Genomic DNA, 26,059 nt, shown 5'->3' with positions numbered 1-26,059 from the left:
TTCCTATGGCATGTTGTTGTAGGGCTGAATTTCACAATCTGTCTGTTTAATGATTTACATGCTATCCTCTCTGCTTTTCGTCCTGTGGCAGGAACTCAATCTTCATGCCCCTGGGACATTTTTCTTAGCATGGGATTATTTTCTTTCACATTTTGAAGTCTGTTCCTTGAATTAAAGATGTGTCTGTACTATAATCTACATGCGCCTTACCCAGCTTCATTCAAGTACTGAAGCAATGTCTTTTTGATCCAAGAAATATTTTATCTTTTCTTTAATAAAGTCATAACTGTTGAAAGGTACTTGTTTGTTAGGAAATGGATACAGATTTGTTAATGAACACTGAAAATTTCAACTGCCATAATGTGATGATGTTCCTGATGCTTTAGTGTTGTGCTTGTCAGGTGGAGCTTATAAAGAAAGTGACTGCTCAAGTGAAAATACTATGTAAAGCAGAAGAAGACAGGCTTGCTGATATCACTTCAGATGAGGCTCTGCCTCCTTATGATCAAGCAACTGCTTTAGGTAAAACCAACATGGATGTTGATCGGATTGCAGCAGGTTTACCCTGTGGCAGTGAGGGTTTTCTTCTTATGTTTGCTCGTTGGAAGAAGCTAGAGAGAGATATTTACAACGAGCGAAAGGGGTAAAGCCTTTTCTTTGCTTCTATCCTGCTGTTTTCTTTGTTTGGGCACACATTGCTCCGCCTCAACTTGCGGCTTGTTGTTTTATTTCTCTTACCAGCCGATTTGATATCACTAAGATTCCTGACGTATATGACTCTTCAAAGTAAGGAATGCGCCTATCTGAATTTGGTCTTTTGTTTTGTCATACATTCTTGCATTTACCTGAGTTCAAAGATTCTCATTTCCAAAGTTATTCGATAGGTACGATCTTGTGCACAACACACACTTGAAGCTGGATGGTTTAGGTGAATTATACACTGTTGCTAAGGTAAAAAAACCTTTCCTTGTTTGAAAAATTATAGTGGATTTTTTAACTTCTCAATTCCCTTTTTCTGTGCCTTGTAAAGGAGTGAACACTGGTCCATTCAACAAGTGATGCATAATGTCTGTCTTTCTCATGACCAACATTATTTGTCAGTGTTCGATTGTAATGGCATCGCAAAGCAGTTGGTCTTGTTTCAAAGTGTCATTCACCTCAGAAAATTTTGTTTCAATGCTTTATAAAAGGCATAACCCAGATAGGTGTGTGTTTACTTGTGGATAATATCTCGTAAAGCCACAATAAATTCAGTGGGACTATGTTTTTCTGTGAAAAACAGCACAATGATAAATAACCTTACTCTAGCACTCACAGCTGGTATTTAAGAGGGCTTACCCTTTTACCATTAAGGTATTCTCCTAGTTTCTTAAAAGTGAAGGCCAAGTGACTCTTTTGTAGGTTCTTTAGCCGTTTTCCCTACCTACTTCTTATAAATGTCATGTCCAAGTCACTTATTAATAAATGACTTAAGTGACTGTTTCATATGCCTACATGCTTAGGCTGTCCTGTTTGCCCATGCTGTTTTGCGACTGCCTATGCTGTTTTGAGATGGGCGCGCGTGCGTTACACACAGCACCTCCTGCCCGTATGGTCTTCACATCGCCGATTGGTGCAAAGATGTGTGTAGCCAATCATGAGCTGATTGCAGCCCCCGCCCAAGCTTGGACAGGGAGTCTCCGCTGCCCAGCTCCTTGTCCACCCTTGTCTCCATGCAACCGATCGCGCTCTGCCTCTTGGATTCCACGCATGCACATGCTCCTCCTGCCCAAGTTTGGGCAGCCGGTGTGTAAATAGCCTTAAGTGATTGCACAGTGCAAGTAAGGGCATGCAACTATGACTTGCCTGATCATGCACGTCCTCTATAGGCTCAGAAAATGCTAGGGTAGATCCTAAGCTTTGTCCATGCGGCTCCATGACTGCAGCTTTGTCTACGATCTCGGGTTCTTCCTCTTCAGAAATCTCCTTTGGGGGATCTCCTTGAAACAACTTTAACCAAGAAACATGCAAAACATTGTGCATTGACCATGAGTTAGGTAGCCTCAATTTCATACACACATCATTTATTGTTTAAATGATTGGAAATGGACCATACATTCTAAAAGACAACTTTGGACACTTCTTTCCTACTTGCTTAAGACGGTGGTTCATGATTCTAAGATACACTCAATCCCTTCCTTGATAGTTACATCGCGAAGATGCTTGTTAGCCTGTTGTGAATAAGATCCCTGAGCCTTGCTTAGATGAATCTTCACAACCACAATAATCTTGTGCAAGGATTGGCTCTCAACATTTGCATAGCCAATTGATTGACCGATCTAGTCAACAACAACTGGAACGGACGGCCAAATGCTACCTCATAGGGAGTTCTACCACTTGCATTGGAATAGGAGTCATTCAAAATTGCTTGTACTAATGGGAGATAATGCTCCCAATGAGACTATTGATCTTGACTCAAGAGCCAAGTTCTATCCTTTGCGACTTACCAGGATCCCTCCATACAGTATGAAAAAAATGCCAAGAGGCTGAATGTAGCAGAGGTGAAGTGCACAAGCAAACGAAACTGTCACTGCAAATAGCACACCCTGATTCTATGCTATCTTAGGGAATAGGAGGGGTAGCTACTTGTACGGCTAGCAAGAAAGACTTATGGCTTTACAGTAAGGAAGGGCCTGTTTCTGTAGAAAAGCATCATGTCTTTTGTACTTTGTGCTCAAAATCAGTGGAGTTGGTCTGCTGAAATGTCACAAAGTGATGTTGCGACAGGTGGACGACTGCTAGAGATGGGTGGATGCTGAACGATGTCGTGGATGCTGATTCATGATACTGCAGCTGCGTATGGACTGGTTGATGCTATAGCATCATAGGGCAGCCAAATGCAGATGCTTCGTCACCTGTTTGGGGGCCAGTTTTCTGAAAGGGGTACTCCATTCCTCGTGTCTTGTGAGGTGTTGTTGGATCAAAGTGTTCTTCGAGTGACCACCTTTTACCATCTTCTATTAAGTTTGTGTCGAGGGCACTTTCTGTTTGCTAAAATCCTTCAAACCAGTTTGTCTATTCCCTCTTCTTTGAATCATCAATTTCTTGAATGGAAATTCTCTTGATTATTGTTCAGATCCATTGTAGCATACCGATTGAATCGTACCTCTTGCTATAAAATGGCAATGAAATTGTTGAGCTATGATATCAGACCCTTTTGGACTAGTGGCTTGATAAATCAACATTTTATGCTCTACTACAATGTGCAATATTGACTAATCAACATTTCAAAACTTAGAATGCGTTGAATTGAAGAAGAGAGTGAAGGAAGAGAGGACAAGATGGAGCGGAATGATCTTGACAAGAGAGATTCGTGGCCTTGAACTGCCATTGTCAGCGCCCCTAGTTGGGTATTTGTTTAGCATATGTTGGTGCACAGTTTGAACACAATGCAAGTCTGAGTGCTTGCACACTTTGCACCTTAAATTGCATGCCAAGTGCCGCTTCTAAGAACTTTTATATAGGCTCTTTCCTAAAAAAGATAGAATATAAAGCAACTTCCGAGCTGATTCATACTCTCAGGGTCAGTTCGAGAGACTTCAGGGCAGCTCCGACCGCATGCGGGAGCGTAGGGAGGCTTTCCTGCGACTCTGGTGCCCAAGGCCCTTCTTCACCATGGTCCAGGGTGCACCCAAAAGGCATTACTGGCCACCTGTGTGGCCGTGTACATATTTTGTTTACTCACTGGGATTGTCCCCCCATGCTTTTGATGTGGCCCTCTCTAGTAGAGGTGGTTTGTAGCTCTATGGGCAGTTTTATTAAATAATGGAAGGATCATGGGGAAAAAAAAAGCAACTTCCCGAAAGCTTTGTCCTTTTAGCCTCCATGCGTGCCTGTGCACGCGCACACAATTTTTTTGAGTAAATTTCTTTTGAGTTACTTATGGGAAACCTCAAAATGAGGAAAATTCACAAAGTATAACATATACAAGCGAACAAAGGCATAGTTAAAACACATCTGAGAAAAGGGCAAACAATGATGGGATAGTCTCTTGTAGAGACAGAGAATCATAAAGAGAATGATACAAAGATTGTTTGAAAAAGAAAAAGGTATGACTCCGCGACTCACCCAAAATAGGCTAATTTCTTGACTGCCAAATCGTCCACATTGCCTAGTACTCCAGTCAATCAAAGAAAAGTGTATACTATCTGAGAGCAGGAGCGAGAATGCCAAAGACATAGCAAGGAAATGAGCTGTCACAATCTGGTGATGTAGCACTAGCTGAAGATCTGTCCAGCTTACAGATCCTAGCCGAGGGGCCAAACCCTAGCAAAAGGAGAAGTTTTAACCCACTTACTGAAGCCGGCTGAGTGGCCTAAAGACACAAAGGGTTTAGGATTAAAAATCCTAACCCAACCATAGGAACCTACTGAGGGAGCCTAAACCCCAACTAAAGCAAAGTGTGCACACATAGTAAACTGCTCAGCAACTGACGACGTGGTAGGTTGTACGGTAGCAGCAACTGACGACGTGGTAGGTTGTACGGTAGCACTCGGATTTCACACTAGTTGACTGTACAGATTTTCGTAATTTGTGCTGGCAGATTTGGAGCGTTAGCTTTCATGTCAACTACTTTTGATGAGGCATGGGGCCTTTAAATAAGCCCTGTGGGCTCTCACTCTGGCGTTCTACTTGTGGGAGAAGCAGAGCAAAGCCACAAAGTACACCGAATGGGGTGTCACGGTTTGGGGCCAGCGTCGTCTAGGAGTGGAACTTCACCACTGTGTCATTCTCTCTCTCTTTTAGTTCAATTGTTTGAAGTACTAGAAAGTCTGTTCTTGTGTGTTTTTTTCAATTGGCACATGGTGCCGTCCTATTACCAGTGGTATCTGAGCTTCAGTCGTGTGCTTTTCTGAAAGCATACTCTTCCTTCCAAGAATAGATAGAGCAAGATGGCATTTTTGGATTCCACAAACAAAATTTTCCAGTTCTGCAAAGCTTCCAACAGTTTCCGAACTACATGCTGCTACCTCTGTTGCCTCAAGCAGTTCCTCCTCCTCCGGCACCAGAAAGCACAAGAGCCTCGTCCGAACAGCCTACTTAGTCATGGATTCCGATCGAGGGAGTTTTCAGGAACATGGTTAAATCCCTGATGTGCACCCAATGCAACCGCCTCTGCCACCACTTCCACCACCACTGCCTGGACACAATGGATGGAGCCCCCTCTTATTATCCACATCCTGGATTTGCACTGAATCAGCCGAAAGATTGGAAGGATAGTGGTTCCACATTCAAATTTTTCACCTTCTCAGGAGTGATAGATAGGAAGAAGGCTTTACATTTCCTACAACAGCTTGATAACATCTATGCGCTAGGGAACTACATGGAAGAATCAACGATTTCTCGAATTGCAGGGTTTCTCAAAGATAATGCTATGCAGTGGTGGAGTTTGATAGCTACCAAACCGCATGCTCCAAGGACTTGGCAAGCTTTCAAGAATAATTTTTCTGGGAGCTACATGACATCCCTATTTGAAGTTCAGCTTTTGGCAGAATGGTGTAACCTGGAATTGCCTTCCACGGAAACTATGGAAGACTACAACCAAAGGTACCTCAATGTCACCTTTCGGTGTATTTCTTCAAGCTGATCACCTTGGAGGACCCGTGCGAGGGCTGGTGACGTGCCACTAGCTGAAGATCTATCCAGACTTACAAATCTCGGCCGAGGGGTCCAAACCCTAGGAGCAGAAGCAGCAGAAGAAGTTTTAACCCACTTACTAAAGCCAACCGAGTGGCCTAAAGACACAAACAGGTTACGATTAAAAATCCTAAGCCAACCAACTTATAGAAACCTGTCAAGGGGACCTAAACCCCAACTAGAGCAAAGTGCACGTGCACACACACACAATAAATTTTGTAGTAACTGATGACGTGGTGTAATAGACTTGGACACCCCAAGCCAAGTATCTGATGCAACACACGTGAGACTCTCTCCTGAATAGTTCTATTCATGTGCTCAAGAACTCCATTTTGAGCAAGCGTGTATAGTGTAGTAAACTATCTTTTAATGCCTCATTTTCTATAGAAGTCCTTAAACTCAGTGGAGACGTACTCTCCCCCATTTTCTGTGCGTAAAGCCTTCAACTTCTTGCCTAAGGGTTCTCAATCATAGCTAGGATCTTCTGGAAGACACTAAAGACTTTAACTGAAAACAACTTAACAAATTGATGAAAACTAAGAAAGAGAGACGACACGGCACGGCGAAGTTTTGCGCCCAAAGAGATTAGCCCCGAAGATTGGCGCCCCTTTCGGTATTTCCTAACTATTGATTCTTCACAAAGTACAATGTTCTAGGGTCCCCGTCTTTGCCACCCTCCACAACATACAATTGGCAGGAGAGAGGCCCTAACACTTTATTTATAGGCCGCGGGCCTTCCAAAGCAGGTACATGAAAAGCTTCAAGTCTAAAAGCATCTGGGCCCCAAAAGCTGGCGCTAGGGCAGCTAGTGCAATTTGCGGAAATCCGTACGATGACACGTCAGTAGTCAGTGCAAATCGGGGGATGTCCGTACAACGTTACCATGTTAGCCTCCTCACGCAAATTGGGTCCTGCTTTATTTTTAAATGCTAATTACTGTCTCAAGGACGTAGCAACTCCTAGCCTTAGTTGTTGGTTTCTTTCCGATGATTTTGATTTAATTTTTGGGACCCTCTTTTTGAAGTCACAAATGGCCGAACATTGTGTGGCCAGTGTGAAACGGCCGATGGCCGAGAGTTTCACCCGCACACGAAAAGGCCTTGTCGCCATGAGTTGGTCGGGCCGACCGGCATTGAAATCGGAGCAGTAAAAGGGTATATAGACTCAGTTCAAAATCATTTAGGCTCCCTTGCTACACTTATAAATCAGTGGGTACTAGGAAAACTAACTCAAAGAGGCATAGTGGACACATGGCAACACCAGAAGTTGCAGGAGACTTTCCACTGCCACCTCAACCAAAAATTAGCGCAAAAATCAACTTGGGGCTCTCTCTCTCTCTCTCTCTCTCTCTCTCTCTCTCTCTCTCTCTCTCTCTCTCTCTCTCTCTCACTGTGACTTACAGTGTGTGTATGAGTAGTTGGTGCAGGTGATGAAGCTTTAATGGAAAGCTTGCCTTCTCCCTTGCACTATGTAGCGCGATGATTCCGCTCTCGTGCACCTCTCTCCCCTTTTGAATACAGAATCGTGATGCCCCGCTCGAGGGCTACTCATCTGTATGTACAGTTATGTGGGTTGATGCGCGTATGCCGATGCAAGAGCCTCTTGTCTAGGTACTGGATTAGCTAATTATTAATCCCCCAAAGACATGTGAATTCGGAGAGATTTCACGCGAGAAATCTCATATGATTCAAAGGGCAAGTAGCCCAACAGGTGTGGGAGTACGAGGGCTCGCTACGGATGCGTTCGGCTCGCGAAACGGAGCCCAAAACAAGAAAATTTAGCCTATTGTGTATTTTTGCAGGTTTAGGGTTTCGGCCCTTAACGGTCCCTAATACCCCTAGGAGGTCCGGGGACGCGAGGGGACCATGTTCCCGGGTGATCTGGCGCATTTTTCAGGGCAGAAAACAGAGAATTCAGCGTGTTGCAAATTCTTGTCTAGGAAAGTCACTTATTGCGTGGCAATATTGTTTGTGAAGCGTCCTAGTACATTTAGGCTGCTGAAATGGGGCCAAAACAGGTTATTTTCAGCCTGGATTATGCAGGACAGCTCGTAGGAAGGCGCAAGCTTTATCCCTTTTTGAAAAGAATAAAGAAATACTAAAAGGGGCACCAGTCTTTGGGGCCTACAGGTTGTCGACGTTTGCTTGGAGTGCTCTAGCTTCCGAGCCGTGTGTTTGCAGTGTCAATTCCAATTACAGGTTTTATCTGCAAAGTTTGTTTGTGTTTTAAAGTTTTAAGGAAGTTTCGGGTAAAAGCCTACGCCTACCGCCCTACGGGTCAGTTTCATGGTTCCATTGCTGGGATAGAATCACTTTTTCCTCAAGAAGTGAGCATTGGCTGGTTTTTGGTGAAGATACATCTTTCACTAGAAATTGGACCTCCCTCTGTCCGGAGTACGTCCAAGCGGTCATGCCGCATCATCACTTTGTGACATACCTACCTCTTGAAAGAATTGTAATCTCCTTCGATCACTCTTGCAAAACCAACATAAGCCAAAAACTAGTTCAATAGACACTGACTCTAAATACCGATGCACTAAATAACACATATCTAGCACTTGCAAAAAGACGACAATCACCAAAGATTTAAATCACATTCACATCACTATCCCCATTGAGATCTTAGATGAGAATCATGATCTATTGTACCATACTTAGCAATCACATCCAGATGTCACAAAGTGATGACGTGGCGGACAACAGAAACCCTAATTTCCAAAAATCGCGGAGGCTATAATTTTTTTTTTTTTTTGAAATGATGAGCGACGCGAATTTTGCTTTTTTTTATTAAAAAAAGAGAAAAGACTCTCTAAGAAAGAGAGAGAACTGATGCTTTTTATTTTAAAAGCTTTTGGGGCTCTGCTTTTGGGCATCCCTTGTATCTTTAAATAAGTGGTGAGGGCTTCACTTCTCATAACATCTGGATGCAGAGTGTGAGAGTGAAACCCTAACCGCTCTCTTGTACTTTGATGATTGATTAATATAAAAAGAAATACCGAAAGGGGCGCCAGTCTCTAGGGCCAATATCTCTAGGCACGGAACTCTGCTGGGCCAGTGCAAATCTATTGTGATCTGTGAATTGTTTTGAAGTGGTTATTTGGTGCTGTCGCGATTGATTTTTGACTTGGAGTGTCCACAAGTCTGTTACAGTGGTATCAGAGTACGGCCGATTTCTCTTTTATGGGAAATCCGATCCCCGATTTTTTTTTTTCCGTGGCACCTATGGCTTCAGGCAATGATTAGTCGACTCCCTCTGCATCTGGGGATGCGGGCTGGGATCACAACGAAGATTGAGACACAGAGTATGGCCCGCCTCGGCCTACTCAGGCGGAGCAACGAGAGATAGAGTGTCGCCAGTTGATCGGCGATGCAACAAAGATGATGCTCAATTTTGCCAAGGACCCGAAGATGACAAAATATATGAACCAGACCTCTTTGGAAGAGGTACAAATGGAGTGGCAAAGAACCACAACACCTCTCTCGAAACCCGCTCTCAAGAAACCTTCTATCTCCAAGAAATATATGGAGAAGGAACTAGAGAACGTGGTTGATGCACGGATTGCTCAGCTTTTCGACGTGCAAAAGACAGGCAAAAAGCACGGCAAAAAGCACAAGAAAGGCATTGACTTCCCGGAATATTTGGGTCGTCGGTCGACATTTGACAAGGCAAAGAAACAGAAGAAGCGTGTTCGATTTGAAGGAGTATTCAGTTCTTCTTCTTCTTCTTCTTCTTTTGACAGTTCTTCTAGCTCTTCAGATTCGAGCGAAGAAGACAGAAAAGGTAAAAAGCGAAGCAAGAAACAAAGCTTCGGAAAGGGCAAGAAGAAGGCTACATCTCGCCCAGAGACTGACAGTTCTACTGAGGACTTGTCTACAGACAGCTCAGATTCTGATCATGGAAACTTTTATGCGAACAAGAAGAATTTTTACAAAGCCAACCAGTATGACTTTCTCGAAGATGAAAGCAAGAAAGTCCGAGAGTTTAAGGAAGGTGGCCACTCGATCAAGTTTGATACTTTTCAGGAAACTCAGATGCTTCGAAGGCTTTGTCTTTTATACAACAGTTTGACATCGCTTTCGCGAGAGGACGCTATTCAGAGCACTCCAAGATTCGGAGAGCTACCTCTTACCTTAAGGGGAATGCTCGTACTTGGTGGTCCACGCTTCTTTTAAACAAGAGTGCGCCAGTTAAATGGATGAAATTTGAAAAGCTTTTTATTTCTTCTTGGTTGACGCAAGAATATAAACGAGATATACGAGCTGCTTGGAACCATCTTCGGATGACCAAGAAAGACACAATCAATGCTTATTGTGAACGATTCTGGAGCTCTTTTCTACCCGCCTCTTCATTCAAGAAGATCTCGTTCAGAGAACAGATTGAGCGGTTTACCTTGGGTCTACCTACAGAGATCCGACATCACTGCTTGGAACAGAAGTCAGCTTCTATTCAAGAGTTGATGAGTCATGCGAAGCGGGGCTTTGCCATTCACTCTGGTAGTTTGACCTACCCCACAGATGAGGCCATGACACAACAAGCAGAACAGACTTCTGGGAATGAAAGTAGAAAGAAAAAGAGCAACCCAGAGGAAAAGGATGCACGACCCAAGCTTACTCCTGAGGAGAGAGCTCGCTTCATCAGAGGGGGGAAGTGCTTTGGATGCGGGGAACATGGACATATCTCCGCGAAATGCCCTAAAAAGGCACAGAAAGAACAGAATGATAAAGACGACGACAGGCCTGAGAGTTCGAGAGCAGCTGAGGAATGTGGCAGAAAAGGCAGATAGAAAAGCAGAACTGGTACCACATGGCTTGGGACCTGCACCGAATGTAATGAATGAAAGTACAAACTTTGTCGCTTTTGGGGCATAGTGAAGGATCAGGAAGCTCTTTTGAAGGAGCCAAGGACAACTTCTTTTCACTTGGAATTGGTGGCTCGATTTGGAATTACGCCCGACAGACTGACGCCACAGGCGGATGTAGTTCGACTGGCACCCGGATGGGATGTTGCCAGTATGTCTCAACGATTTCAGAAAATGTTTTTGTGCAACGAATCTCGGCAAGATACCATTGTTGAAAAGCGTGGAGGCGATGAGTTGACAGAGAATTGCAAGGAGGCATCCAAGTACAAGCAAAGAAGCTGACACGTGCAAAAAAATCTGTAGCAGCACCGCTACATCACGCGCGAACGCTGACAGCTCTCGCAGCTAGCAGCAAACTTCGTTTGCAATGACAGGGGTGTTCAGGGCACGCGAGTGACGTTCTACTCAAGATCCCTTGGTACCACAAGAACTACGCCGTGGTTGACTACGGGGCCGAGAAAGCGACTTTGATAAATGAAGGGCTTAGAGATTGTACTTGATGAACTTCAGTTTCTTACTCATTCTTTTGGGAGAGACCTGAACGATGGATAAAGGTTGAATATGTTTTGACCTGATCAAAAGAACGCCAGGATTTTTCTCCACACTCATGCGGATTGCTTTTCAGATGGCCTGAAGATCAAACCATTGATCTGATACCTGGAAGCACGCCACCGAATCGGCCACCTTATCGTGTGAGCCGAGTACAGAATGAAAAGATTATGAACCCAGTGAAAGACCTCTTGGAAAAGGGTCTTGTCCAGCCTAGTACTTCACCGTATTGCTCTCCAGTGTTGTTGGTTTTGAAGAAAGATGGATCTTGGAGAATGTGCATTGGTTATAGCACTCTCAACGAAATCACCATCAAGAACAGATTTCCGATTCCTAGGATCGATGATATACTCGACAGGTTACAGGGATCCTCGTGCTTTAGCAAGATTGACTTGAAGAGTGGATATCATCAGATCAGGATAGTGTCAGGAGATGTCTACAAGACAACTTTTGGGTTATTTGAGTTTTTTGAGTTTTTTGAGAGTACAGGCTATTTGTTGGCACTTTCTTTGACGACATCATTGTTTTCTCCAAGAATGAGGCAGAACACAGAGATCATCTGCTTCAAGTCTTTCAGGCATTACAAGATCACACGTTCGTGATTAATGCAAAGAAAAGTGAATTTTTCCTACCAGAGATACACTTTTTGGGACACATTGTGTCAGCAGGAGTGCAAATGGACCCGGCCAAGATAGAGACTATCCGTGATTGGCCCGATTTGAGGAATGTCCATGAAGTTAGAAGCTTCTTGGGACTGTGTTCGTACTACAGGCGGTTCATACCAAAGTTTGCAGAGGTTGCTTCCCCTTTGCATATCTTGACACAAAGAGGAGTACCTTTTTCGTGGGGACCCACAGAGGTGACTGCCTTTTAGACATTGAAAGAGAAATTGACTACGGGACCTATTTTGACTTTGCCGGACTTGCAGAAGTCATTTGAAGTATATTGTGATGCTTGTGGTCGTGGTCTGGGTGCGGTAGAGACCCCAGATTTATGAGTTTGTTTTGGAAGGCAATTTGGGAGAACATTGGCACGCGGTTACAGTTCTCGTCATCGTTCCACTTGCAGATTGACGGGCAATCTGAGATTGCGAATTCAGTGGTTTTAGATTTATTGAAGTCTTGTATCTCGGATGAGAAGGCTCAATGGAAAAAGAACTTACCTTTGGTGGAATTTGCCTACAATAATACGATACACTCTTCGACGGGGATGACGCCATGTGAGATTGTTGAAAGTGTTGCGAAGGTTCCATCCTTCCTGAGCAAGAAAGATTGGATATTTGAAGCGGATGAATATTCGCGAGATTTGGATATGGCTATTGCCAAGGTTCGCGAGACTTTGCAGAAGTCTCAAGAACGACTGAAAAAGGCAGCGGATCGCCACCGTCGCGACTTGAAACTGAAGGAGGATGATTGGGTGCTCTTACGTTTTGAGAAGGCACGCCTGAGAAAGAAAAAGGGAAAGGAGAGGCTTTTTCCAAAGCTTAGTATGCGATACTACGGACCTTTCGAGATCTCTGAAAAGATAAATGATGTCTCTATCCGATTGAAACTACCTGATACTTGGAGGATTCACAATGCATTTCATGTGAGTCTCTTGAAACCTTTTAAAGGTGATGTGCCTGATGATGGGGAGCCTGATGAGCAACCCGAAGTGGAAGAAAACGAGGAGATCCTTGTTCTTGAACAGATTTTGGCACATAAGGATACGAAGAATAAAGGTAAAGTTCGAAGGCGGTTCTTGGTTAAGTTCAAGAACTATCGTGCATTGGATGCGAAGTGGATGGAGGAGGAGGACCTAGCAGATACTCCTCAAATTGTGAAACTTTACCTCGATGTGTTGGTTTAGCATAGTCTACTCCAAACGGAACCCAGAAACTCAGCTTGGCCGAAGATCTGGTGCAGTGGGATGCACAAGAGGGGAGGTACTCCGCTCCTTTGTCAACAGATGCCTTGATTTAGATACTAGAGTCACTGATGTCTCTTCGAGCTTCAGGGATACTGAAAGCTGACAGTATTCTGCTGTATGACTTTATGAAATGGAATTCTTCATTATGATACTGATTTGTTCTTGACTTCTTTTAAGTGTAGAAACTGAGTGACGAAATGAGTGCAGCATTTTGGTCTGATTGATCTCGAATAGACATGGTTGCAATAGGGGTTAGTCAATCGGACATCGATGAGGTCCCAATTGGATCTAGATGCGATTGCTAGCTACATTGCCGATAAATCACGATCTAAGATCCGAATGAATGTTGAATGTCATGTGATGTCCTGTGATGTCTAGTGATGTCCTGTGATGTTGTGATGTGACTGTTGATTGGTACATGTGGTAGATGTGTGTTCCTAGTACGTAGGTACTAATAGTCAGTGTTTGCTAAGACGGTTTATGGCCTGTGTCCTTTGTCAACAGATGCCTCGATTTTGATACTAAAGTCACTGATGTCTCTTTGAGCTTCAGGGATACTGAGAGCTGACAGTGTTCTGCTGGATGACTTTATGAAATGGAATTCCTGATAATAATACTAATTTGTTCTTGACTTCTTGTGAGTGCAGGAACTCATGCCGAAATGATTCCAGCATTTTGGTCTGATTGATCTCGAGTAGACATGGTTGCAATAGGGGTTAGTCAATCGGACATCGATGAGGTCCCGATTGGACCTAGACGTGATTGCTAGCTACATTGCCGATAAATCATGGTCTAAGATCCGAATGAATGTTGAATGTCCTGTGATGTCCTGTGATGTCTGGTGATGTCCTGTGATGTCGTGTGATGTGACTGTCGATTTTGTATATGTGCTAGATGTGTGTTCCTAGTACGTAGGTACTAACAGTCAGTGTCTGCTCAGACGGTTTATGGCTTTTGTCGGTTTTGCAGGCGTAATCGCGGTCGATTACAATGCTTTCAAGAGGGGGGTATGTCACAAAGTGATGACGTGGCGGACAACAGAAACCCTAAAATTCCTGCAAACCCTAATTTCTGCCAAAAACCCTAATTTTCGGAAATCGCGGAGGCTATAAAATAAATAATAATAAATTTTATTTTTTTTGAAATGATGAGCGACGCGAATTTTGCTTTTTTTTATTAAAAAAAGAGAAAAGACTCTAAGAGAGAGAGAGAGAGAGCTGATGCTTTTTATTTTAAAAGCTTTTGGGGCTCTGCTTTTGGGCATCCCTTGTATCTTTAAATAAGTAGTGAGGGCTTCACTTCTCAGTGCATCTCGCAGAGTTTGAGAGTGAAACCCTAACCGCTCTCTTGTACTTTGATGATTGATTAATATAAAAAGAAATACCGAAAGGGGCGCCAGTCTTTGGGGCCAATATCTGTAGGCACGGAACTCCGCCGGGCCAATGCAAATCTATTGTGATCTGTGAATTGTTTTGAAGTGGTTATTTGGTGCTGTCGCGATTGATTTTTGACTTGGAGTGTCCAAGTCTGTTACACCAGATCTCACCGATTCCTTGCGGATATCTTGATTGGCTCTATAAAAGTGCAAGATATCTTGATTGCGGATATCTTTCTCGTATTGATTGGCTCTATAAAAGTGCTTCCTCTTAGAATGGTCATCAAAATCCGAACGCTCAGAAAAGGATGAATCCTCAAAACTATCAGAAAATTTCCGAGATTTCGGTGGGATTTGCTCTTCTTGGTCTTCTTCTTGTTCTTTCCATGTCCGTGGTTCTTCCGTCATTTCTTGCCTTTTCTGTTCTCATCACTAGAATCGGAAGAGGAAGAGCTGTTGGAACTATCAAAAGAGGACGAGGACGAATTGGACACACCGTCGAAGCGTACACGCTTCTTGGCTTTTCGTGCATTTGCATAAGTAGGCCGTGGAGGCCCGTACTCTTCTTCCAATTGCCCATTTGAGTTTCCCGTACTTTCACCCCGTCTGGAATTGTTCGGTGGGTTTGTCTGATTCTTGCGTTATTTGTCACTTGAATCCATGTGTGTCGCGGTTAAAGGATCGGATTTCCCGGTGGAAGGAAAATCGACTAAGCTCTGATACCACTGTAACAGACTTGGACACCCCAAGCTGGAAATCTGACACGACACAAGAGAGAAATCACTTGAAACACCTCACAACTTAATCACACTTTAAAAATAGAGTCGACACGGCCCGGCGTAGTTCGGTGCCTAGAGCTATTGGCCCCAAAATCTAGTGCCCCTTTCGGTATTTATTTTTATATTAATGCTTGAGCAAAGCTACAGAGTCCGAGAGTCCTCTCTGCTCAGCTTGCTTGTCGTCAAAACTGAGGAGAGAAGGCCCTCTCAGTACATATTTAAACGCCCATGGCCTCTCAAAAGCAAATCATGAAATCATGAAAAGCTTCGACTCAAAAGCCTCTTCCCCAAAAGCCTGAAGCAACGCAAATCGTGGAATTTCGTACAGCTGCTACGTCATTAGCGAGCACAAAATGAGGAGCGTCCGTACAGTTGCCACGTCAGCCTTCACGCGATCTCTCTCTTTTTTTGTTCCTCATGTCTCCTGGGCCCCATCGGATGGGGCCCTTTAAGTTGGGACTAAGTTGTTCCAACTTATAACTTTAAATCTCGTGAATTTTTGGGCGGACATGCCACGTCATCATTTTGTGACAGAGATCACCCACTACGCTCCACTTGAACCCGAATCAGTTCTTGATCAAAGGGTCCGTAGGTCTCGCAAGTCTTCGTACCCAAAGTATTTGATCAAGTGGAAGCATGGTCGTGAATCCCAAGCCACTTGGGAGTTAGATCGCTATGGAATTGTTTCCCTGGTTTTATAACCGAGGATATTACTGAGGAGAGCAATTAAAAATAAGGGGAGAAGTGTTACGCCTCCAGACATTAGGATGGACGCCTGTAGTATGTCCGGTTAGTGTGAACCTGACCCTTTGGTTATGAAGTCCTATAAATAGGACTTGGGTCTCATTTATGAGACATCTTGTGTGATCACCACACGTGGACTCTAGGCCCTTGGTAGCTCTGCGGTATGGGCCATGCCCTTGTGGTAGGGGCTTTGCCTGCTTGGCTAGAGGCTCTCAGTCTCGGGGGTGAGCCCGTATTGGCTGTCACAAGGCGGGCACCACGCGCCAATAGAAAAGAACAAACTGAACAACTTTAAGCTCTTCAAATAACAATTGAACTGAAATGAAGAGAGAGACAACACGCGACACGGAGTGGCGGAATTCCACCACACAGAGTATTGGCCCCAAACCTTGGCGCCCCTTTCGGTATTTCTCTATATTGCATCAACATAGTACAAGCCGGTGCTCGAGACTCTGCACCTTCGTACTCAAGCATGCGAGAGAATGAGCCCTGGCCTGAAAAGCAGTCATAGTAAAAAGCCTTTAAAACTCAAAAGCTTCTGGTTCAAAAGCAAAGCCAAAAAGCTGCCAACGCAATTTACGGAAATCCGTACAGCTTGCCACATCATTAGCCAGCGCAAAATGCGAAAATCCGTACAGCCTGCCACGTCATCATGTCAACGCAATTTTCGGAATTTGTTTGCTGCCTTAGGGTTAGGGTTAGGGTTTCTTCAATTTTAGGGTTAGGGTTTCCAAAATTAGGGTTTGCAGGTTTTAGGGTTAGGGTTTTCAGCATTAGGGTTTGCAGGTTTTAGGATTAGGGTTTCCAGCATTAGGGTTTCAGCCGTTAGGGTTTAGGCCCCTCGGCCACATCTGTACGTTGACTCCATTCTTTAGGCTTTGACACGTCAGCAGTTTGTTACATCTCCCCTTCTTGTAATCGTCCTCGATTACAGCATACCTGCAAAACAACTCAAGTTAGCTCAAAAATTTTCGAGGGTCATTCTGAGGGAGAATCAGTTTGCTCTTTTTATTAAGGAGTTAGCCTCTCTTTTCTGCTCTTTTGATCAAGGAGTTAGTTGCTCCTATCGACTGTTTTGATCAAGGAGTTAGCTTCTCCTTTCGTCTAGATCGGAACTCTTGATATTCCGGCGTAGTAAAATTAGCCATCACACCCAGACCGTACTGATCTTCCTCGGGTGTTTTGATGCACTAAAATTACATACCCAGGCAATCTCATCCAATTAGGAATATTCAGTGGTTGGCACATCACAATGCAACACAAATGCTCACATATGCATGTTACAAGACATAGAAACATAAAGCCGCCGATGAACACTCCTCCCGCATAACCTAACAAGGTCCGGGCTGGGAGATATTCAATGACTCCCTCATCACTCCTCCCGCATAACCTAAAAAGGTCCGGGCCGGGAGATATAGAGGCCTTTTACAACCAAACGCCCCCCAGACCGCAGCCTGCGTCGTTTGGAGGTGCTGAGAGTAACCACTGCTCAGACTTCTTAATACTCCCGCATAACCACCATCCAGGTCCGGGCTGGGAGTCACAACAACAATTATTTAACAAGCATACAACCAAACGCTCCTCAGGCATCGGCGTGCGTCGTTCGGAGGTTTTCAAACATACAATGAAACGCTCCCCAGGCATTGGCCTGCGTCGTTCCGAGGTTCAAACAATACAAAAACAATATTTATCACTTCTCCACCCGGGAGTAAAATCACCAATCATTGAAACCAGTATCAAACCAAAGTCAAACAATTCAAATCGGCACCAAAACAGGTTCAAAACAGATACCATCCATTTCAAACAAAGTTTCAAACAATACTTTCTTAAACAAAGTTCAAAAGTATTTAACTATAAAACAACTAGAGAGTTCATTCAGGATTTTTTTCGGACAATCGAACTTTGAGGACGACTTGCTTGCCTTTCTGCATCACGGTGATGGTTCGGTTCCGGACTTGGAGAGTCGCATCATTCTTATCATGCCAAGGCATGCCTAATAGAACGTCACAATTGCCCAACTTCATGATGTGGAAATCAGCTTTTCCATGATAATCTTGAATAGTCACTGGAAGAGCACCAATGAGCGGTACTACTTTCTGAGTTTGCCCTGTGGCTAGCTCAGCTTCAATTTCTCCACCCTCTGCATCATAATCAAAGTGCATCTGCTTTAAGAATTCTGGATGGATAAATTTCTCTGTAGCTCCGGGGTCAAAGAAAATAACGGCTTTGAAACCATTGACTTTGCCATATACTCTACACAATTCGTTTGTACTCTCAAGGCGTATGCCACAAATATCAGGAACTAGTCCAATAGCAGGTCTAGCTCTCTTAGCAGGAGGTGGCGCCAAGGTTCTGTCGACCGTTGGTGCGGGCGTCGGCTCTTCTGGTCTATCAGTGCTTTTGGGACAATTAGAATGATTATGCCCTATTTGAAAGCATCCAAAGCATCGGCCTTCTTGTAGTAAGGTATCTCGTTGTTGAGGCGTCAAACGAAGCCTTTGCGGTTGATTTTCACGAGACTCTCGAGAATTTGTTCGTTGTTGTCGAGAGTTGTGGTTAGTGGCTGGAGATTCTTCTGTGGTAAACTCTAGCTTTCCCTTCATCAGTTTGTAGCCGACCGCGGCATGGTCCATAAGTTCTTGCATGGTAGAGACTTGCTTGGATAGACAATACTCCTGCAATGGTGATGGTAGTCCAATGGTATATCGCTCGCATTGGGCCTCGAAGGGAACAGATCTAAAGATTGACACCGGAAGGTATACATCGAGAAACCTTTGGTTATATTCGTCCATGGTTTCAGTGGCAAGCATTTTCAAGTTGCCCCATTCTGCCAAAATCCGCACTTCAAACATAGAAGTCATGTAACTACAGGCAAAAACTGTCTTGAAAGCTTGCCAGGTCCTTGGAGCACGCGGTTGTGTGGCGATTGAACTCCACCATTGCATAGCATTATCTTTAAGAAATCCCGCTGCTTAAGAAATCTTGGATTCTTCTGTATAGTTCCCTAAAGCATAGATGTTGTCGAATTGCTGTAGGAACTGCAATGCTTTCTTGCGATCTCTCACCCCGGAAAAAGTGAAAAATTTGACTGTCGTGCCACCATCTTTGAAATCTTTGGGTTCGTTTGGCGCATATCCCGGGTATGGATAATAAGGGTATCCATATGGGCTCCAACCATTGTAGCCTGGTGGCGGTGGTGGTGGTGGAGGTGGGGGGAATGGCTGTGACAAAGGCGGTTGCACTGTGGATCAGGGTTAGATGGCTGCACCATATTCCTGAAGACTCCCCCGATCGGGACAGACGGCTGAGAAGGTTGCCGGTTGGAAGCTCTCGTACTTTCTGGTGCCGGAGGAGGAGGCCCCACATGGGGCATCAAAGGAGGTAACATGTAGTTCAAAAATTGTTGAAAACCTTGCAGCATTGGAAGATTCTGTTGAGGATGCGGTGAAAGAATGTCGTGAAGCTCGTTGAGCAGAAACTGCAAATATTCTACTGAATCCATGAATTCCAAGTATTGGGTTCTTAATTGGCTTATGCCCTGCAAGACACTGCGGTGAAGACGTGAGTGCGCCCGATGCGCGATGAAGAAAGGGGGGGAGTGGCTAATGAGTCCGGATTGGAGGAGTGGCTAATGAGTCCGGATTGAAGGAGTGGCTAATGAGTCCGGGTTGGAGGAGTGGCTAATCCTCAAATAAAGCTCTGTCTGCTCTTTTGTGGGACCGGTATGCTTTCAGAAAAGCACACGCTTGATGCTCTGATACCACTGTCACAAGGCAGGCACCACGTGCCAATAGAAAAGAACAGACTGAACAACTTTAAGCACTTCAAATAACATCTGAACTGAAATGAAGAGAGAGACAACACGTGACACGGAGTGGCCGAATTCCACCCCAGAGAGTATTGGCCCCAAACCTTGGCGCCCCTTTCGGTATTTCTCTATATTGCATCAACACAGTACAAGCCGGTACTCGAGACTCTGCACCTTCGTACTGAAGCATGCGAGAGAATGAGCCTTGGCCTGAAAAGCAGTTATAGTAAAAAGCCTTTCAAACTCAAAAGCTTCTGGTTCAAAAGCAAAGCCAAAAAGCTGCCAGCGCAATTTACGGAAATCCGTACAGCCTGCCACATCATCAGCCAGCGCAAAACGCGAAAATCCGTACAACCTGCCACGTCATCATGTCAGCGCAATTTTCGGAATTTGTCTGCTGCCTTAGGGTTAGGGTAAGGGTTTCTATAGTTTTAGGATCCGGGTTTCCAAAATTAGGGTTTGCAGGTTTTAGGGTTAGGGTTTTCAGAATTAGGGTTTGCAGGTTTTAGGGTTAGGGTTTCCAGCATTAGGGTTTCAGCAGTTAGGGTTTCTGGCAGAAATTAGGGTTTAGGCCCCTCGGCCACATCTGTACGTTGACTCCATTCTTTAGGCTTTGACACGTCAGCAGTTTGTTACATTGGCTCTATGGTTGGGCGGTGCGCCTGATGTCCGCTCACTACGTGTGTCTAGGTGTGAGTTTGGCTTGTTTCATGTCATGTGTGTTGGATGGATCCGATATCTCTCTCTCTCTCTCTCTCACACACACACACACACACACACACACACACACACACACACAGAGAGAGAGAGAGAGAGAGAGAGAGAGAGAGAGAGAGAGAGAGAGAGAGAGAGAGAGAGAGAGAGAGAAGAGAGAGAGAGAGAGAGAGAGAGAGAGAGAGAGAGAGAGAGAGAGAGAGAGAGAGAGAGAGAGAGATGATGAAATGAAATAAAATGCTATATTAAACGTCTTCAAAAAGGCCAAAATGACCTATGAGACCAAACTGATACAATCCTTGTGGATCTAATCCAATGTCTGGGTACAAAAATAAAATGAAGTAAAGTGAAAGACTAAAACTAAAAGACTCAAATCATTAGTTTGAGAATTATCATCATCATCCATGCCTGAGGATGCCCGGCATCGGACATTGTCCGAGAAAGTATTGTATTGGTCGCTGAAAAGCTTCGTCAATGTCCGCCTCTGTAAATAATCGTAATGGGCATCTCCCATGTCGTGCTAGAATAAATCCTGGTTCTGTGGTGGAGCCTGAGTTGATGTCGTGGTTGCCCCCATTGACGTGGGCATCTAGCTCTCCCAAGCTCAGTGGCTTTGTCCACTAATATACCTATGGTAGAGGTGGGCTTTGAAGTCTGCTGTGAAGCATGCTCAGCCGGCTCCTCAAGAGACTTTGTGTTAGTCCCTTGCCTAATCCAATCCTGCACACATGACATGACCCAAGCCAAACTCACACCTAGACACACATAGTGAGTGAACATCAGGCTCACCCCTCAGCCATAGAGCCAATACGAGCTCACCCCCGAGCCTGGGAGCCTACAGCCAATAAGGCTAGCCTCTGCCACATGGGCCGATGTCCCCTACCACCGAGCCCACGCCAATATGGGTGTGCGACGTGCGTGCAGAGCTGCCAAGGGCCAAGAGTCCAAGTGTGGTGATCACACAAGATGTCTCACAAATGAGGCTCAAGTCCTATTTATAGGACTTCATAACCAAAGGGCCATGTTCATACTGGCCGTACATAACTGCAGACTCACACCTAGACACACATAGTGAGTGAACATCAGGCTCACCCCTCAGCCATAGAGCCAATACGAGCTCACCCCCGAGCCTGGGAGCCTACAGCCAATAAGGCTAGCCTCTGCCACATGGGCCGATGTCCCCTACCACCGAGCCCACGCCAATATGGGTGTGCGACGTGCGTGCAGAGCTGCCAAGGGCCAAGAGTCCAAGTGTGGTGATCACACAAGATGTCTCACAAATGAGGCTCAAGTCCTATTTATAGGACTTCATAACCAAAGGGCCATGTTCATACTGGCCGTACATAACTGCAGGTGCCTATCCTGATGTCTGGGGACGTAACACTTTCCATGTGTTTGCGCAGCTCTAGCAAAAACAACCCGAGGCATCTTTGATCCTGATATCTCATGACTCTAGCCAACGGTTCAAAGCCCTCTCTGAATAGACATTGAAAGCAGCCTCCTATCTCGTAGTATACCGGACAATGAAAAATGTGATGTAACTGTGTCTTTGGCTCTATATGCCGTAACTGGCATATCTTGGCTTTTGCTGGTGATGATGTGGAGAGAGAGAGAGAGAGAGAGAGAGAGAGAGAGAGAGAGAGAGAGAGAGAGAGAGAGAGAGAGAGAGAGAGAAGAAGAAGAAGAAGAAGAAGAAGAAGAGAATTTGAACGTCGTAGGAAACTATCCCAAGAGACCTTGGAGAGAGAGAGAGAGAGAGAGAGAGAGAGAGAAACCGAGCTTGAGATAGCTCTAGCCTCCTATTAAATTTGATAGATGGATACAAAGTGAGCCCCACGAGCCCTTATATACTCCCCCATAAGGGCCCTAGGGCTATCACTCTGTAACTAATAAAATAACGAACTAAATAAAGGGGTTAAAAATTGGGCAGGCTTGCATGAGAAGAACAACTTTAACATGTTCTACCTTTCCCCCTCCCCCTTCAATTGAGCCTCTCGCCTCTTGCAGTCGTTATTGAGGAGGGTACAATTGAGCGTGACCCTTCGTGGTGTCTTGCCTGGCCTCTTGATTATAATCAATTCCGGCGAGTGATTCGACAAAATACAATGTTAACTGCAATCTACACACTTGACAACACTTCATCACTTCAAGACACTTGAATAATTGAGAGAGAGAAATGTAATGAAATGAAATGAAATGTAATATTTACGTCTTCAAAAGGCCAAAATGACCTATGAGACCAAAAGGTTACATGTGGTGAATCTAATAGCGGGTCTGGGTACAAAAAGTACAAAGAACTGAAAAGAAAATAGTGGATAGGGGTGGGATGAAAGCTAATACTAAGGGAATACAAAGGGTGAGCTGATACACTAGAGCTTTCTGACAATCGAGGCATCATATACATATACATCAGTATCCAGGACGGCTCCTATGTCGCGCCAGTATAGTATGGATCTCTGTCGCAATCTGCATCGATATCGAGAGGGCCCCCTGATCCGTGGGGACGGGACCGCCCCAACCCTATCGCCCGATCAAGCAGTATGCCTCTCGTGCCTCTGGTGTTGTTATGCTGTGGGGGCTGCTCGAACTCCTCTGTCTGTGACTTGAAGAAATTTGTAATCTTCCACTGTTGCCCCTCTTCAAGAGGTCCTCTCTGTGTTTGCGAATCTCCAGTAAGTATAATCCGAGGCTATTTCATGACTCTAGAAAGTGGCCCAAAACCCTCTCTGAATGGACAGTGAAAGCGGCCTCGTATCTCATACTATATTGGGTAGTGACATATGTAATGTAGCTCTGTCTCTAGCTCTATTTGGCACACCTGACAAATCTTGGACTCAGCGGGTACTCCTCTAAATCTGCCTGTCTTGATCTCTAGCCGATGTGAGGATGTGTGTATCTAACCAATAGCACATCGTATCCCGTGGGATTGATGAGTATCCATGTATCGTAGTCTAATCACAAAACCATCCTTCGTGAGTTGGAGAAGATGCTCTCCTATAGAAAGTCATCTTCGTACCTAGCTCACGTGTAGGCTGTATCCATGTCCTCTTCCTATCCAACTGAATCAAGTCATGTCTGATGAGCCTGGTAATCTTTGCCCTAGTGAGGGAGATGGAGGGTGTATCCAGAGAGAACTGAAATGGGGGTAGCCAGTCCATACTAAAGGCATGTAACTGAAACCAAGATGCCATCTCTGCATACCAACATGATCTATCTCCCTGCAATGCCAGCTGTCACGAAGACTCAAGTGCTAATCGAGCATATCTGTCTCTAGGGAGAGCCCAAGTGCTATGCATAAATGAAACTGATCGAGTGAGTGCCTCCACTACCAATGGAGGAGCAGCGAGCTCCGCCCTAACAATGTCATGTGGTACTGAGGCCTTGGCCCTAATCATCCGAGAAATCATAGACACCAAGGGCTTCTCCATACATCTCCATCAATGAGTATTGCCAGCTCTGCTATATGATGATCAACTGAGGGTCCCATATCTCCACTCCGTACAGCATGGCCGAAGTGACCAAAGTGTCAATAGAGCCAAAGCTTTGTCCGAGGTTCCTGGAACTGAACCTGCGAACATATCCTCTCAAGTCTCCCCAATGCTGCATAGGCTCTGGTCAATCGCGTATTTGTTGCACGCCTCAGGGAAAATACTGGACCATTGAAAACCGCCCCAAGATAAGTGTATGTATCAGCATACTCCACAGTCTCTTGACCATATGTAAAAGTGGGGTCGGACCTCTTTACCCACTACGCCGTGGTGTTAAACACCATTACCTTGGTCTTACCAAGGTTCACAGACAATCCACTGTCCCGTGCAAATACATGCAATGTATCCAAATGACGCTGGATCCCCTCTGGAGAATCGAAGATCAGCACAATATCATGAGCATATAATAGCAACGGAATCCATGTCCCCGCAAGCTGAGCACCTTTATCACCCTCTGTATGTACATAATTGAAAACTCATCTAGATTATTCCCAAAGAGAGCCTGAGATAGGGGACAACCTTGCTTCACCCCAATGGTGGAGTGAACCATGCCGGACATGCCCCGAGTAGTGTGTACCTGTCCTACCATTGTCCTATATAAAGCTAAGATCCCCCATATCAGCTCTGTGGGCGCCCCCATGTCTTGCAATCTACGTATGAGTTTGGCTCGTGGCACTGAATCAAAGGCTTTGCGGAAATCCACAAAGCTACAATATATCCTCTTGCCATGGTGTCTACCCTCCTCAATAATGGCTCTAAGTGTCAAAATTTGGTCAAGAGTGGAGAAACCTCTCCTAAACCCTGCCTGTCCTGCTGCCCGTATGCCCTCTCTCGCTACCCATCTACTCAACTCATGCTCTAGAATTGATGCATATAGCCTAGCCTGAGTGTGACCAACCATGATGGTTCGGTAATTCCCGGGAAGCATAGGATCTCCCGACTTGAAGATAGGCACAATAGTGGACATACTCCGAGTCTTATGGAAACCCTCATACATGGCTCTATTAAACATCATAGCAAGAGGCTCTACAAGCATATCTCTGGCATGGATAAAGTTCTCTGCTACCAGATCATCATGATCCTCTGCTCTTCCTGTCTTCATCTTGTCAATGGCTTTCCTTACCCTCTCAGTAGAAAAGAAAGTACATGTTTTTGGGCATGCCTCTAGAGGGTCAAGCAAAGGTGGCTGCCCTGATGCTGTATAGAGAGATGTAGCATATTCCCCCGTGGAAGTGATGGTTGGCGGTGGAGAGTGCTCATTGAAAAGCCTCCATGCCTCACTAGAGTCCTGACTCCTCGACAGCTAATATAGATCACACTCTAATTGAGATGGGTAAGCCCTCTTCTTTTGTCGCACTAGGCGGCGGAAGATAATCTGTGATTGTCTATGTGAAGTAGTATCCATGAGTACCTCTCTCTGTAATTTGATCCTCATCTCTCTACACTCCTCATCATACCAACTATTATGAGGCATGCTCCCAGATTGTCTGCATGTAGGCTGGCTGTGGGGATATACCTCTGATGCTGCATCATGTAGCGTCTCTGTCAGAATCTGGGTGAGCTCATCTAGTGGTCGTCTTGGCTCCTGAGTGCATAGCTGCGTGTATATCTCATCAGTATACATGTGATCCGTCTCCCTCGTGAAGGTTTACCGAGTATGTGTGGAGGCCTCTCCCAATGGAGTTGTGTTGAACTGGAACGATAGAGTGAAAGACAAGATAGCATGATCGACTGCTACCCCAACCAGCCTAGTTCTCACCACGAAATCTTGAAAGGAAGGAATGAGTCCTGGCTGAGCCATAACATAATCCACTGTACTAGCGCCATGCCGATGTGGAAAGCATGTAAAATCACCAGGTGTAGAGAATCTCTGTAGGCCATTCAAAATGGTCAATCCATGTGCAGTCCCCGTATCAATCAAGTATCTGCCATACTCAGTCTGCTCATCCTGTGATAATCTAGACAGGCCCATTTCTGTAATATCAAGCTCCCGCATCAACTCCTCTAAGGTATCATAGAATATTGTCTGGTGATGGGCAGTCCTAGCATTGAAATCCCCCAAGATAATAATGTCGCCATCTTTGGAAAACTCCCATATATCATCATCTAAAATAGAGAAGGGGGACTTTCCTCTATGTGATGCATATACTGACGTACTAG

The 26,059-nt window shown here is 44.9% G+C and overlaps 1 protein-coding gene across 6 annotated transcripts in view; it reads left to right on the top strand.

The window, feature by feature from the left end:
* The window catches only part of LOC147449090 (inositol hexakisphosphate and diphosphoinositol-pentakisphosphate kinase VIP2-like), a 205,702-nt gene that overhangs the window by 165,978 nt on the left and 13,665 nt on the right, over positions 1 to 26,059 (top strand). For all 6 annotated transcript variants that reach the window (XM_086521669.1, XM_086521667.1, XM_086521670.1 and 3 more), the window contains 3 exons: positions 402 to 643; positions 742 to 786; positions 885 to 951. In XM_086521669.1, the coding sequence (XP_086377795.1) occupies positions 402 to 643; positions 742 to 786; positions 885 to 951 (354 nt within the window). The remainder of the gene's footprint in view (positions 1 to 401; positions 644 to 741; positions 787 to 884; positions 952 to 26,059) is intronic.

This window comes from Adiantum capillus-veneris, chromosome 10 (genome assembly GCF_014529385.1).
Source record: "Adiantum capillus-veneris isolate H3 chromosome 10, ASM1452938v2, whole genome shotgun sequence".
NCBI classification, from domain to species: domain Eukaryota; kingdom Viridiplantae; phylum Streptophyta; class Polypodiopsida; order Polypodiales; family Pteridaceae; genus Adiantum; species Adiantum capillus-veneris.
Note: the sequence above shows the minus strand (reverse complement) of the source record. Positions and strands in the feature narration are given on the sequence as shown.